Here is a 15,896-nt window from a genome sequence, read left to right as displayed (position 1 = left end):
ACCACAACCCTAAATATATTTTATTAAGATTTTATGTAACAGATCAACACAAAGTGGCACATAATTGTGAAGTGGTAGGAAAATTATGAATGTTTCTTTTTTCTTTTTTTCTGAGAATTGTGGCATGCTCTTGTATTCAGCCCCCCTTTACTCTGATCCAGTGTAACCGATTGCCTTCAGAAATCACCTAATTCTTAGAGTCCAGCTGTGTGTAATTTAATCTTAGTATAAATACAGATGTTCTGTGAAGCCCTCAGAGGTTTGTTAGATAACATTAGTGAACAAACAGCATCATGAAGCTCAAGGAACACACAAGACAGGTCAGGGGTAAAGTTGAGGAGAAGTTTAAAGCAGGGTTAGGTTATAAAAAATATCCCAAGCATTAAACATCTCACAGAGCGCTGTTCCATTGTGAGTCTGGCACAATTGCAAACCTACCACGGGCACACACATCCAGACTGTGCAACAGCTTTTTTCCACAAGCCATCCGTCTCCTCAACAAAAAGGGACTGGACTGATAAACACACACACACACACAGACACACTAACACAAACATTATCACACAGCTTAACTCAACTACCTTAAAATATTGGGACTGGACTGACTAATCAACACAAGTGCAGACACACTGACCTACACCACTAAATTATCGTACACACCAACCTGTAAATGCTTCACTGTTTATCTTTTGCACAATGATCATTACTGGACAAATTTTTGCACTAATTCCTCAATTCTTGCTGCTGTTTTAAAGAATGTTTACGTTTACCCACTACCTCAACACCATATTTTATGTTCTGTTATGTCGTGGTTGCGCACTGTCACTTTGTTGTTGCTCTTGTTTGCACATTTGCACGTGCACTTTATGTTGTCTGTAAAAATAGTTATACTTAGCTAGTTAGTTTTTGTTAATTTATGTTGTAATTTATGTTAGGTCTCTCTGTCCTGTCTCTGCTAGCCAGCTAACTAGGCCTCTTGGTTAGCTAGTTTAGTGTCTCTGTTAATTTATGTTGTAAGTTTATGTTGCATGTAGCACCTTGCATGTAGCACCTTGGTCCTGGAGGAACGTTGTTTCATTTCACTGTGTACTAACTGTATATGGTTGTAATGACAATAAAGCCTACTTGAACTTGAACTTGAACCAAGACATGGACGTCCACCTAAACTGACAGGTCGGGCAAGGAGAGCATTAATCAGAGAATCAGCCAAGAGGCCTGTGGTAACTTTGGAGGAGCTGCAGAGATTTACAGCCCAGGTGGCAGAATCTGTCCACAGGACAACTATTAGTCGTGCACTTCACAAATCTGGCCTTTATGGAAGAGTGACAGGAAAGAAAGCCATTGTTGAAAGAAAGCTATAACAAGCCATGTGGAACTACTCTTTCATAAACCCCAATGTTGGATTTGGCCAACTAACCGTTTTCTTTCTTTATTTTCCTTAGAAAGATACTGTTCACACAGGTTTTTTTCCTCTCACAGCTTCAGGACTTTTATTTTGAAATCCATCTTGTCGTGTGCATTTGCGCGCTCCAGTCTGCGCGCTGTTTGCGCATATCATTCATTAACGCTACTTTGTTGCTTTGTGGATATTTTTGTTTTTATGTCATAAATTCTCAGTTCTATAGTTATAGTGTGTGAAGTGTTTTTATTATACGATTTCAGTGTTTCAGTAGGACGAGTTTCCCATGATGCATTGGGGTCTGGGCAGGTTTAGTTTCACTTTCCCTCTCAGTGCTGGTGAGGGTTTAGTTCCAGCCGAGTCACTGTGAGTAAATGTTAATGATAGAAATGTGGGAAAGGTAGATCATAATGTTTAAAACTTGTAAACCACGAGGTTTGGCCTGTTTTTATTATTGTAATAGACGATAGCTTGCAGGGGTGTGTGTGTGTGTGTGTGTGTGTGCAGCCAGGACTTGTGAATTAAATGTGTGGAAATTCTGCCACATTACAAAAAAAAAGAGTTTTAAATAAATCTATAAATGAGGAATAAATGCTAAACATGAGTAATGTAAAATCAAAAGATATCCATGGTATATCACAATTAGACTCTAGAGATTAGTTTTGTTTCATTCCCACTTCCTGGTCCCTGTAGATCATGGCCCTGCAGGTTCTCCTCCTGTGTCTCCTCTCCGTGTCCTCGTCTCTCGCCGCGGTGACGCAACCGAAAGACCAGGACCGGTCCTCCTTCCCAAAATCCACCAGCGGAGAGATCTTCCCCTGGAACAAGATGAGGCTTCCTCAGACTGTCTCTCCATACCATTACACCCTCCTCATCCACCCCAACCTCACCAGCCTCGACTTCACCGGGAACGTCAAGATCCGAGTGGACGTCCTTCAGGACACGCACACCGTCATCCTTCACGCCAAGCAGCTCAACATCTCCAGGGCCGGTCTCCGGGGTTTGTCTGAAGGTCGGAGCCAGGCGCTGAAGGTGCTGGAGTATCCGGCGTACCAGCAGATTGCTCTGGTCAGCGAGCACATGACGCTGAGGAGAGGAAGCATCTACGTCATCGAGCTGGAGTTCGCAGCTGAACTGTCCGAGAGCTTTCTAGGGTTTTATAAAAGCACCTACCGCACCAGTGATGGACAGGAGAGGTAAGGACGTCCAAACTCCATATTGGAAAATAGATATATGGGTCTGTTCTACAGTACATTTACACACACACTTTACCGATGTTGATGTCAACAGGGTGCTGGCCTCCACGCAGTTTGAGCCGACGAGCGCACGAGCAGCTTTTCCCTGTTTCGACGAACCTGCCTTCAAAGCCAACTTCACTATTCATATTCGCCGAGAGAGCAGACACATCGCCATCTCCAATATGCCCAAGGTGATTCTCACACACCGCACAGCTCGCAGGATTAAAGTACAGAATCGTACAGCATCCTCACGGGTTCAATGTAAAACCAATAACGTTTGTGTCTCGTCTTGTCTCAGGTGAGGACGCAGGCTCTGCCGAACGGACTGTTTGAGGATCAGTTTGGTGAGACTGTGAGAATGAGCACCTACCTGGTGGCCTTCATCGTGTGTGACTTCCTGTCCATCAGCAAACGCACTCAGCATGGAGTCGAGGTCAGAGCAAATAATATAACTTAGAATAATAATACTATGTTCATTAGAATGAAAGTTGAGAAAAGAAAATTAAAACAATTCGTATTAGTGAGTTCTTTTTTTTTTTTTTACTTCCTCAGAGCAGTGCGTCTAACTAAACTGTCGTCTCATTTACAAGAAATTGAATGAATTCTTGATGATGATGATGACGAAAGTAAATTTCATATGTGCTTTCTCTTTTTTAACAGTCCTCTTACTTACATTGAGGCCATATGAGAAAAGTACTCTAAATGTAGCCTAAAAGCCTGAATAGAGTAAACCATGGGCTTGTTTTATGAGGAGAATAGAGATGTTTACTATTTGAACTCACATGTGTGACTTTATATTTTTGTATTCTGTCTTAATAATTATTAGTTAATATAACGTGTGAGACGTTGTGCTGTCGTGTTGTCGTGTCAGATCTCAGTGTATGCTGTTCCTGAGAAGATAAACCAGGCCGAGTTCGCTCTGGACGCCGCGGTGAAGCTGCTGGACTTCTACGATGATTACTTTGACATTCCCTACCCTCTGCCTAAACAAGGTGAACATCTGTACAGCTGTTTCACACTGGTACACTTCACACTGCTGCTCTCTTGACTCATGCTACAATCTGAACAACTTATGGCTATAAAGTAAATAAAAATAAATCAATCATTGATAACAGATAATTAAGTAATTATCTAGCAGATTAACTCATGACCATGCCTCATTAAAAATACACATATTTGTGTTTTATGTAAATTATATACAATTTATTTGATATTTTTTCCCTGTCAAGTTTTCTAAACTGCTCAGCCCTGTTCAGTTCAATTGTTTTCATTTGTATAACACTTTTAACAATGGTCATTGTCTCAAAAAAGCTTTACAGAATGCAAAAAAATAGGGAAATGAATATGATATCTGTGAGAAAATATGTATAAATCATAATTTTCAGACTCAACAGGTAACCCATCATCATCTGGGTGATAACAGATAGCAAGGATTGAGCTGCAGTCATACTGTGTGTAAGGAGGCTGGAAGTTCAGTATAACAGGAAAGGTGTTAATATGGAAGTTAATCTGGAGTCCTCTTTCATTATTGGAGGCTCAGGTGCAAATATGTTTGTAGGAATTTCTGTCCTGAACTATTGAGCGACTGTAGTCACAAGCCATCAGTGAACAGCTGTCTGCACCTGCTGACTCTATGACCATCTTTATGGTCAAGTGGAACCGTCCCCAGTAACCACATGCATCCCAAGCAGACCACACAGGGAATCCATGCCAGAAGATCTCTAGACAGAAGTGGGGAACCAGGTTGAGTCAGACAGATAGGAAAAGAGAGAGAGAATTTCTGTGAATTTCTCTTTTTCTTAACAAGCTTCAATTTGTGATTCATACCCAAAACACGTTAAAGATAAAACTGGCTTGGACGAGTAGATCAGTAACAAACTGGCCACTGTAGTAAAAAAATAAAGAGCAACCCAAATGTGACAGAATTCGTCTCCATGCTTTTTATGTTTCATTTAGTCTCTCCTTTTAATCCATTCCATTTAATCTCCTGGCTCCTCACAGATCTAGCAGCTATTCCGGACTTCCAGTCAGGAGCGATGGAGAACTGGGGTTTGACCACCTACAGGGAGTCGGCACTGCTCTTTGACCCTCACAAGTCCTCTGCCTCCAACAAGCTCGGCATCACCATGATCATCGCACACGAGCTCGCTCATCAGGTCTCACACTCTCTACATAATCCTCAGGCTTATAGGTGATCAGATGAGCAATTTCTCATAATCAGATGGGTAACAATAATAAAAAATACCTGGTGTTTACACTAACTGAGGAAACATCTTTTGAAGGGATGATGTCCAGTGCTTCATGGTGTTTTGGTGGTTCATGGTGACCTGTTGAGCTACTAACCCACACTGTACCTTGGTTTTTCCTTTGTCACCCATCTGTATATAAATCTAAAGAAACTTCTACTGCATGATTGATGATAACTAATGTATATAGCAGTATATAAATCCTATATATACACATCTATATAGTAGAACATAAAGTATAGTATAGGCATAGTAAGAGCACATGACTTCTCCTCGTGCTGAGTTGTGCGTTCTCCTCCACAGTGGTTCGGTAATCTGGTGACGATGGAGTGGTGGAACGATCTCTGGCTAAAAGAGGGCTTCGCTAAGTTCATGGAGTTTGTGTCTGTTAACATCACCAACCCCGAGCTGCAAGTGGTGAGTCTGTCTGCAGGATTGTTTCGAAGGGAATAAGCTTCATTTAAAAACACTCCTTTAGAACAATCATAAAAAAAAAATCATCAATAACTATTTGTTTAATACCAGTAATTTACTGAATTAAATAAAACTGGAAACACAACACGTCCCTTATTCGAAGTCTGTTTATTAGAAAATTTGAAAGTACAGGTTACACAGTGTGTTTGCACATTTAATCACACACGTCTGTAATGAAGACCATGATCTCTTTAAATGTTGGCTTGCTGTTAAAGATTTCAGATTCTTCATATAATTCTTTAATAAAATCGTACACTTTCGTTCTTTTTCCGTACTTAGTCATAAAAGTAATATATATTTAATCATATTGTATGGTATGCATATGATGGTCCATGCTGTTTCCTGCAGGAGGACAATTTCCTGGATAAGTGCTTCGAGGCGATGGACGTGGACTGTCTGAGCTCGTCTCACCCTGTGTCCTCCCCCGTAGAGAACCCGGCTCAGATACAGGAGATGTTCGATGACGTGTCTTACGACAAGGTTGAACAGCTGACTATCGCAGGGTTGTGTTTTTAGCCACGCAGTCGGAAAGCATTTGTGTGTGTAAAGTGTGTGTATGTGTGTGTTTTGTCAGGGTGCATGTATCCTGCACATGCTGAGGGAGTTCCTGAGCCCTGATGTGTTTAAGAAGGGGATCGTTGCTTATCTGAAACGCTACAGCTACCAGAACACCGTCAACACACACCTGTGGGAGAGTCTGACCGCTGTGAGCACACGGCAGCGTCGTTTTAGTGTTTACTGCTGAGGAAATTTATAGTGATGGAACATGTTAAGGGTGAAAATGTGTGTGTGTGTGTGTGCGCGTGTGCGTGTGTTTGGTTGTCACCTAAGCAGCACTCCGACGTCAAGGTGGACGTCAGGGTGATGATGGACACGTGGACCCTGCAGGAAGGCTTCCCGCTCGTCACGGTGGAGGTCAGAGGTCGTGAAGTGCGTCTGAGTCAGGAGCGATACCTGAAGGGCGGAGACTCGTCCCAAACCTCTGGGTGAGCGCAGGGGAACATGTTACTAATTATTCATACCGCTTGGAACGTGTCCCACATGGATGGAGTTTCTATACCAATATAATCTACCTCACCAGCCAGGAGTGCTCCAGAATTATTGGCACCCGTTATCAAAATGTGTCAAATGATTAGACGAGCAAATACTTTACTGCCACCCGTACTTTTTCTGTAATCTGTAACAAGTAAAGCTGCTCATGGCTTCAGAGCTCCTTTATACTCCTGCAGTATGACAAAAGAAAAATGGATAGTTTAGGGTTCTTCTGGAAATTCTGTGCTCTAGGAAATGATAAAGTGCACCTGTGTGTGTTTGTGTATATGATTTTGAGCATTGCTTGGGAAGAAACTACTCACAGTGTACATATGTGCTGTGGCGGAGCTGGTACAGTACACAGTGATGAGATCTATGGGCTCGTGGTGTCTCTTCACTTCTGTGTAACGAGTGCTCACGTTTTTCAACAGATTTCTGTGGCACATTCCCCTGACGTACGTCACCAGCAGCTCGAGCACAGTGCATCGCTTCCTGCTGAAGACCAAGACAGGTATGTGTGTGTGTGTGTGTGTGTGTGTGTATATAATATATATATACTACTCACAATAAGTTAGGGATATTGTTATTTACATGAGTGCTTTTCCTATTTGCTCTGAATTTGAATGAAATAAGTAAAAGTTCCCTTTGATATTAATAATGTATAAGAAGAAACACCATTTTCATTAGTTTAATATTTATTACCCCCAAAATTTAGACACAAAACCTACAAACCTTCAAAACCTTCGTTGTCAACAGAATTGCTATTATAAGAGTGTCAACCAAGCCACAGCAATGGAGGTATGTCAATACAAAAAATCCAGCTGATTCTGCATCCAGGGGAGCATCCTGTGAAAAGTTCATGAAAAATGTCAATTGGATTCATGGTCCCTGTTTTCTCAAAGAACCAGAGTGTAGATGGCCTGGGAACATTCATGGCCTGTCAATAAAGGAGGACGATAATGAAATTAAACATTCAGCTTCAGTGAATCTGGTGAGTATTACAGAGAGCACAGAGGCCGTGAACAAACTGATCAATTATCACTCTGACTGGTACAAGTTGAAAAGATCTGTTGCCTGGATTTTTCATATCAAGGACATGCTTAGACAGAGAACAAAAAAGGTTAAAAGACCCAATGACAGAAAACCACAAGTCTCTGACAATTCAGGACTTAACAAGAGCAGAAAATGGAGTCATCAAGTTCATTCAAAGCCAAAAATTCAAAGAAGAAATTTCCAAGTTGCAAAGGGGTGATGCATCTGTAAAAAGGAACAGTTGCCTCTCCAAACTAGATCCAATACTGCAGGATGGAGTGCTGAGAGTTGGAGGACGTTTCGGTTGGTCTGCAGTGCCCGAGCACGTAAAACACCCAGTCATTATACCTAAAGATTCACATATCACAACTTTAATCTTGTGAGAAATGAAATGAGAAATTCATAAAAAGGTTGGACATTATGGAAGGAATTATATGCTCTCAAAATTGCGGCAGAAATACTGGATTCCGACTGCTAACTCCCTTGTGAGAACGTTTCTTTCCAGTTGTGTGACATGTAGAAAGATCAGAGCAAAGACTGGTAAGCAAAAGATGTCAGAACTGCCACGTGACAGAATAACACCAGATCACCCACCATTCACTAACGTAGGGGTAGACTATTTCGGACCCTTCGAGGTCAAACGAGGTAGAAGTAATGTTAAAAGATATGGCGTATTGTTTACTTGTCTGACAACAAGAGCTGTGCACATTGACATTGCGCAGTCGCTAGACACAGACTCCTGTTTAAACTCTATTCGATGCTTCATGTGCAGAAGAGGCCAGGTGTCAGTCATAAGAAGTGACAATGGAACAAACTTTATAGGCGCTGAGATTGAATTGTGTAAAGCTATCCAGCAGTGGAATCAGTCAAAAATTTAAGGCGTCCTTATGCAGAAGGGGATACAACGGATATTTAATCCTCCTGCTGGGTCTCATTTCGGTGGAATATGGGAAAGGCAGATAAGATCAGTCAGAAAGATCCTGAGATCTGTACTGAAAGAACAAACACTAAATGATGAGAGCTTGCATACATTCCGGTGTGAGGTGGAAGCTATAATGAATGACCGACCCCTTACCACTGCTACAGACCATCCCACAGACCTGGAGCCCCTGACACCTAACCATCTGCTGCTGCAACAGCCAAACTTGCCTCCTGGACTTTTTAAAAAAGAGGACATTTACTGTACGCACGTCGCAAGTGGAAGCAAGTTCAGTACCTTGTTGACTTATTCTGGAAGCGATGGGTGCGTGAATACTTGCCCTTGTTTCAGGAGCGTCAAAACATGGTTTCAAGTGAGAAAAAACCTCTCGATTGGAGACGTAGTTTTAATAATTGATGAGTCTTCTCCAAGAAATTCATGGGTCATCGGACAGATCACGAAAGTGTTCCCTGATGAAAAAAAAAAAACTTGTGAGACGTGTGCTGGTTAAAACTAAGACCAATAGACTGGAAAGACCCATTGACAAGTTGTGCCTCATATGTAAAATAGACTGTTAATTATGTCATGACTAGACATGACTTTTTCTTTGGTTCGCAAAGATATGAACACTCTAAGGCAAATAGTATACATTTAGAAGGTTTAAAATGATGATTAATGTGAATGGTAAAACTACATGGCTCTATCGTTAAAAAAATAATAATAATAAATGTAATTGTCAGTCTCCATGCCTGTCAATTAGGGGCTGGAAATGTAAGAGCCATTTTTCATTTTTAAGATTTTGTTGTGTTTATTTAAAGTTTATTAGTTAATCATTCATTTATGATAATTGTAAGTTGTTCTGTGACGTCATTCCATAATTGCGCAGTTGCATGTCTATTACGCACGGTAGAAGTTGTTAGGATACGGAAGTTGTGGAGAACACAAGCTTTTGACCGTAATCAAAAAACCTAGGTAAGATACAGCAAATGAGTTGTTGTAACCATAGTGGATTTATGCAAGAAAACTGTAAGAAGTGTTAAACGTTTGACGTTAAAAAATAAACGAAGAGACATAATAAATAATAAATAAACGAACAATAAATAAATAAATAATAAATAAACGAACATCCGCATCGTGAGTAAATCAGTTCAATAAGAAAGATACGCGTCAGAACTTGTGGAATAACATGCCCGTACACAGGGATAGCCCCAAATAACAAAAATTTACACTGTCAGTAGCGGCGTTTCCATCATTTGCCGCAATTACAGGGGACATTGATGGCCATACCATATGAGGCAACTTCCTAAAGTCGAGCTGTGACAATTCTGCCATGATGTGGTGAAGCATTATTATCCATAAACAGAAAGTTGGGGGTGTGTGGCGGAATTGGGGATGATGATGGGTTCTGTGATGTCTCTGAGGTAAGAACGTGCAGTGACTGAGCCATGTACAATAACCAAATCTGTTTTGCGCTGACTGGAGATGCCTGCCCAGACTGTTGCACCTCCTCCACCAAAGCAGTGGGCACAAGACCATGTGACCTGGACAATGCAGCAGTGGTCTACCGTCCTGTGCACAGAAATGATTGTCGTCAGCGTTGCTCAGAAGGCGAGGTGAACATGGTCCCCAGGTTTGCTTTGGTGGACCTAACTTTCTATTCATGGATGATAATACTCCACCACATCGTGGCAGAATTGTCACAGCTCGACTTCAGGAAGTTGGAGTGTCCTAGATGGTATGACAGTCCATTTTCCCTAACCTGAACCCCATAGAGCACGTCTGGGACCAGGTGAAGCAGATCCCCACCCCCATGTGACCTGGCAGAACTGCACTTGTGGAAGAGTGCAGAACAACATCACGAGGCTAGTGAGGAGCATGAGACGTCGCTGTCATTGCGGCAAATGGTGGAAACACCTGCTACTAGCATTGTCAATTTTTGTTATTTGGGGCTATCCCTGTTATTGTCTAAATTTTTGGGGTAATAAATATTAAACTAATAAAAATGGTGTTTCTTTTCATACATTATTAGTAATATCAAAGGGAGCTTTTATTTATTTTATTCAAATTCAGAGCAAATCGGAAAAGCACTCATGTAAATAACAATATCCCTAACTTATTGTGAGTAGTGTGTGTATGTGTATATACGCATATATGTATATACATATATATATATACACATACACAACCCTTTAGAACACTTTAGAACACTTGCAAATTTCTTTTATTTTTTTATTTTTTTGTTTAGTGATTTATTTTCTACATTCTACAACAACACTGGGAATTTCAAAACTATAAAATAACACATATGGGATTAGGTAATTACATAACAACAAGGAAAACCACAGTTAGTTGTTATTTTAAGCCTTTCTGTAATAGTTCTTGCAAGAACAGTATTATCAAGTACATTTGCAAAATCCGTCAAGCACCATAATGAAACTGGCTCTCATGAAGGCCATCCCAGGAGGGCGAGACCAAAACCTACCTCTGCCGCGGACGAGAAGTTCATTTAGAGTTATCAGCCTGAAAAATGACCAATTAACAGCACCTCAGATTAGAGGCGTTATGAAGTCTTTACAGAGCAGAAGTAGCAGAAACGTCTCACCATTAACTGTTCAAAGGAGATTAATGCATTTTTTGGACGCCTTCAGCATTCCTTTACAATGTAGAAAGAAAGAAAAATCAGGAACCATCATGGAGTTAGAAAGTGACCCCAAACTTTTGAACGGTAGTGTGTGTGTGTGTGTGTGTGTGTGTATATATATATATATATATATATATATATATATATGTAAAAAAATGTGAGGTATCAATATATTTAACTTCACACACTGAACATCTTTTGTCAGATTCACTCTGTTTGAGGTGAAAGAGGGTAAACTGTGTAGCTTTTTGTTCATATTATCCCTTTAACGTTAAACCTCTGATGGCAGACGTTCTGTACCTGCCCGAGAAAGTGGACTGGATCAAGTTTAACGTGGACATGAGCGGATATTACATCGTCCATTACAAGGGCTCAGGCTGGGACAACCTCATCGCTCTGCTCACCCACAACCACATGGCTCTGACCAGCAACGACCGCGCCAGTCTTATCAACAACGCGTTCCAGCTGGTCAGGTCAGGTCGTAGACCGCTTTGCTCTGATTGGTTAACGTACATGCATGTTTATTCACTCTGCTAAATGTCTGAGTAATTCTTCACAGCGTGGGGAAGCTGCCTCTGGACAAAGCTCTGGACCTAACGCTGTATTTGAGCCAGGAGACCGAGATCATGCCCGTGACGCAGGGCTTCAGAGAGCTCGTGCCACTCTACAAGCTGATGGAGAAGAGGGACACGCTGGAGTCACTGGAGAACCAGATGAAGGTCGGGCATGGATCATAGCGACGTTATTTAAATACCACGTGTTTTACCTGTGCTTTAAGTGATGTTGTAGATTATTAATCTGAAAGGTTCTCCGGTTTTCATGCAGAGCTACATCGTGCACCTGTTCCATAAGCTCATTGATCAGCAGTCATGGAGTGATGATGGATCGGTGTCTCAGAGAATGCTGCGCAGTTACCTTCTCCTGTTCGCCTGCGTGAGGGGTCACCCGCCATGCGTCTCCACTGCCAACGAGCTCTTTAACAAGTGGAAGGAGTCCGATGGCAAAATGAGGTCAGAGGAGTCATTTAGGTGCATATGCAAAAGTAAATGCCTAGACTACAGTACATTCTTCAACAGACTGTAAGGGTGCATGACTGGTTTTACTTGTGGAAAAAGTCAAAGTCAGGTCTTTTCCGCATGGATATCTTGCAGAATTGGCAAGATTTTCAGTTCGATTCCCAGCCAGTGCCCAAACCCCAGCCACTGGATGCAGTGCAGGTCCCAAGCCCGGATAAAATGGAAGGGTTACGTCAGGAAGGGCATCCGGCGTAAAACCTGTGCCAAGTTTGAATGTGGCCACCACTTACCGGGAGCAGTCAAAATACCAACAACATTTCTTGGCACTGGGTCAGGGCTGGTTCCCAGTGAAAGGAGCCCTGGTTGTATTGTGTATGTAGAACCACATGTACTGTCTAAGAGCCAGTGGTGGAAGGTATGACCTGGATATACTGGTAGTGAGGAAGCAGTTTACAGTATGTTTAGCGAATTAGTAAGGGTGGTTGTAACTCTGTAGAACTGGGAGAAGGCACCACCTCTAAGGTCTCTCCTAGTAATTTCCATCAAGTTGAGACACTTCCCCTAGACTGGCATGTCATGGTGTGGCCCAGGTGAAGACGCCCATCACCCAGTGGTTTAGTCAGGGGAGTTTCTAGATAAGACAGTTTAGTCTGTAATAAAACACAGACCATATAGACCACATTTTATTCGTGAATCATTTTTATCTTTACTAAGATTTTGTCCTAAATTTAAGGGGAGATTCTAAGAAAATGTCATAATTAAAGAAAAAATCTTCAAAAATGCAGTCAGAAAAGGTTAGATATAAAATATGAGATGTTATTAAATCCTTAGAATTGGTAAACAAGATTAAACCTACTATTAGTTCCAAAAAACAAGCAGTTTGGTGACGTGCTGCCCAGCGACTCCACCATTTTGGAAATGTTGTCATGTGTTGACAGACTGTCACATGACTCTGCACCAGGATGTTCATTAAATGTCACTTACAGACTTCATGAGTTGAAGTCAAGGATAAAGCTGAAATAAGGAACTTATCAGAACAACAAAAGTGTTCATGACACCCGTGAACCGCATCACATCGCATCCGTGAAATCCACATAATTACCCCATGGTGTGTAAACTGGCATAGAATGAAACACAAACTGCGTTCACGGTCATGGAGTGAAGCAAGGTCAAGAGACTGATTAGCAAAAGTTAATCAGTGATTTGACTTTGAGCAGAAACCCCATGGTTCACCCACTCTGGATTCATCCAGGCACCAAAGCATGCCAAGCGTGGTTATTGCCAAAGCATGTAGTTACTCAGAGGGTGCCAAGTCAATTATGTCCAAATCTTTCCAAGGTGAAAGGGTCTTAGGCATTCTGTCCACTAGTGACACCAGTACAGCCACAATGATATCGCTATTGTTCAGCTCGGCTACAGAGGGCTGATTTGAAGTTACTTTTTCCTAGAACTAAAGTATCACGCCTGGTGTAAACACTATTCTCCTGGACATATGAGAGATCAGACAATGCTAATTTGTTTTAATTTGATTTGAGGGTTTCACCTGACCAAGTGGCTTTGTAGGTTCTTAGACTTGGACTGTCCCTGCTTTGGCCCTATTTGCAAAGACACCAAGGGTAGGTTTGGTAGGATATTAGAATGTCTCCAGAATCCAGGGCACTTTGACAAAGCTTGACGGAAAGCCAGCCTGGAATCGTTCTCCCATTGTTTCAGGCATGAAGGAATCGCTTGGTCCAATTCCAGCAGCAAAATGGCGAATGGCCCGAGTCTTCCATACAGTACATGTGGCAATGCCATAAGACCTCGACACCTGGAAAGAGAGACAGATTTTTTTGGTTTTATTCTTTCTTTCTTTTACACAACCTTTTCCCTCAGATAGGCGGACTCAGCAGAGAAATGCTGTAGAGCAAAAAAAACAACAATAAAGCCCAATAAACAGAAATTAATGAAACAAAATCAGTATTTGTTTTGACGATGCTTTTAACTCGGGTACAGTTTGTGCAGTTTTTTTAAGGATAATAGCTACCAAGTTTTTACTATATAACATTTCAGTAGCACCTTTGCATTAGAGTTCATTTCCACTCCATTGCGCGTGTTACAGTCTTCCTAACGACGTGAGCCTGGCGGTATTTGCAGTTGGAGCTCGCACAGAGGAAGGATGGAACTTCCTGTTTGAGAAGTACCGCGAAACGATCTACACTTCACTGAAGCTCCGCATTAAATCGGCTCTCTCCATCACTCCGCTCAGTCACAAACTGAAATGGTGAGATTTTAATTTTTATAATTAAATATAAACGTATCAGAGATCATCTAATATGTAGTATCCTATCCAAACTTCATTTATTATTATTATTATTATTATTATTATTCTCTGTGCAGGATGATGGAGCAGAGTCTGGAGGGGTCGGTGATGAAGACGCAGGACCTGCCGTACGTCGTGGTGTCCATCAGCAGGAACCCGAAAGGTTATAAACACACCTGGGACTTCCTGAGGGCCAACTGGGACGCGCTGGTGAAGAAGTAAGTAGAACGGCACCTTCATTTACCCTTAAACTACACCGTGTGGCCAAAAGTATGTGGACACCTGACTGTCTCACACACATAAATGTTTTCTGATGTGAACATTAGCAGAAGTTCTTTAGCTGTATCTGCATGACTTTATTTATTGTCCTGCTCTCATCTGATTGGCTGATTAGATAACTGAGCGGCGTACAGGTGATTTATTTCGTTTGTTTTTAACCTCTGTCTTTAAGGTTCGACCTCGGCTCCCACTCCATAGCGCACATGGTGACGGGCGTGACCAACCAGTACTCCACTAGAGAGAAGCTGGAGGAGGTGGGTATGAGGTCGCATCCCCGTGTTCTACCATGTAAATGCGCTACATGAGCTCACCTCGGGTCTCTCTCTCTCTCTGCTCCATCAGATTCGCAGCTTCTTCGGGTCTCTGAGTGTCGAGATGGGCTCCGAGCTGAGGTGCATCCAGCAGACGATCGAGAACGTGGAGGAGAACATCCGCTGGATGGACAAGAACCTGCCGCTGCTGCAGGCCTGGCTGGATAAGAACCATCCGGAGCCACAGAAGCGTTTGGACCTGCACACTGACCTGTGAAGACGGAGCGCACGGGACGGCTGCGGTTCCTAAATATTTGGGGTTTTGTTATTCTTTTGTTTGGTCTGGAGAAAGCACTTTTATGATTCTGAAGGTATGCGAGTTGAGTCATTTCTGAGCCTGATTAATTTTTTTTGGTCGATGTATATTTTACGATTTATTTGTTTGCTTTTGTTTTTATTATCTGTTCTATTTATTTTGCCCCTGTTTTGTTGCAGCTTTTATTTTTTTTATCATGGATTTAATAAACTGACCAGAAAATGTAAGAAGCTGCTGCATAATTATTACAGAAGTACGGATTAAAGGCAATAAAATAAATTTTTAATCATCTGTTTCTGAAGAGCCGGCTTTTGCGACCTGGACAAAAACATCCATCTTAATTCAGTATAAATACAAACGACTTTTCTTTTTAAACGATTCACCAAATGTCCTGGTTCTGATTTTACATCCTGGTTTTGTTTAACACTGTTTTGCCGGTTTGTGTTTTACATTGTAGTTTTTCTTGCACTGATCTCGGTGAGTAAAGTGTTGATTAGATTTGTGATTTGTGTTTATTAGATTTAAAAATTTTGAAATAAATCTCACCTTTTTAAACTAAACTCCATCTTTGTATCATATTTCCTGTTAGTGAGATGCTCTCTATAGTGGCGTTGTTTATCCAGTGAACATGCAACCACGATTAAGAATAAAATTAAGAATAAATAAATTAATAAATATAAAAATTTAGGACAAAATAATCATCTTTATGTGCTTTATCTTTTTTTTTTTTGCTTCCTCTATACTGGTGTGC

General features: G+C 41.4%; 1 protein-coding gene across 2 annotated transcripts; it reads left to right on the top strand.

Moving 5' to 3' along the window:
* Window positions 1–1,644: 1,644 nt before the first annotated feature.
* Window positions 1,645–15,705, top strand: erap1b (endoplasmic reticulum aminopeptidase 1b). 2 transcript variants are annotated; one of them, XM_053481297.1, is made up of 18 exons: window positions 1,645–1,765; window positions 2,093–2,595; window positions 2,690–2,828; window positions 2,936–3,070; window positions 3,509–3,629; window positions 4,639–4,793; window positions 5,187–5,300; window positions 5,706–5,837; window positions 5,932–6,063; window positions 6,192–6,343; window positions 6,821–6,900; window positions 11,271–11,454; window positions 11,541–11,700; window positions 11,807–11,991; window positions 14,099–14,260; window positions 14,377–14,517; window positions 14,751–14,832; window positions 14,921–15,705. In XM_053481297.1, exons 2-18 carry the CDS (start codon window positions 2,096–2,098, stop codon window positions 15,104–15,106), a joined length of 2,760 nt encoding a protein of 919 aa, XP_053337272.1. In that variant the 5' UTR covers window positions 1,645–1,765; window positions 2,093–2,095; the 3' UTR covers window positions 15,107–15,705. The 2 variants fall into 2 exon arrangements, with proteins under 2 accessions (XP_053337272.1, XP_053337271.1); XM_053481296.1 differs by having other exon boundaries at window positions 6,189–6,343.
* The last annotated feature ends 191 nt before the right edge of the window (window positions 15,706–15,896 follow it).

The sequence above is a fragment of the Clarias gariepinus genome, chromosome 21, assembly GCF_024256425.1.
Source record: "Clarias gariepinus isolate MV-2021 ecotype Netherlands chromosome 21, CGAR_prim_01v2, whole genome shotgun sequence".
In the NCBI taxonomy this organism is placed as follows: Eukaryota; Metazoa; Chordata; class Actinopteri; order Siluriformes; family Clariidae; genus Clarias; species Clarias gariepinus.
The sequence above is the reverse complement of the archived record's forward strand: the minus strand, read 5'-3'. Positions and strand labels throughout refer to the sequence as shown.

Excerpts from the sequence above, each read along its gene's own strand:
- erap1b (XM_053481296.1), top strand. The coding sequence starts at position 2,096 with ATGGCCCTGCAGGTTCTCCTCCTGTGTCTCCTCTCCGTGTCCTCGTCT. Across the intron at positions 11,455-11,540 it reads AACGCGTTCCAGCTGGTCAG|CGTGGGGAAGCTGCCTCTGG; the intron begins GTCAGGTCGTAG and ends AATTCTTCACAG. Across the intron at positions 11,992-14,098 it reads GAGTCCGATGGCAAAATGAG|TCTTCCTAACGACGTGAGCC; the intron begins GTCAGAGGAGTC and ends CGCGTGTTACAG.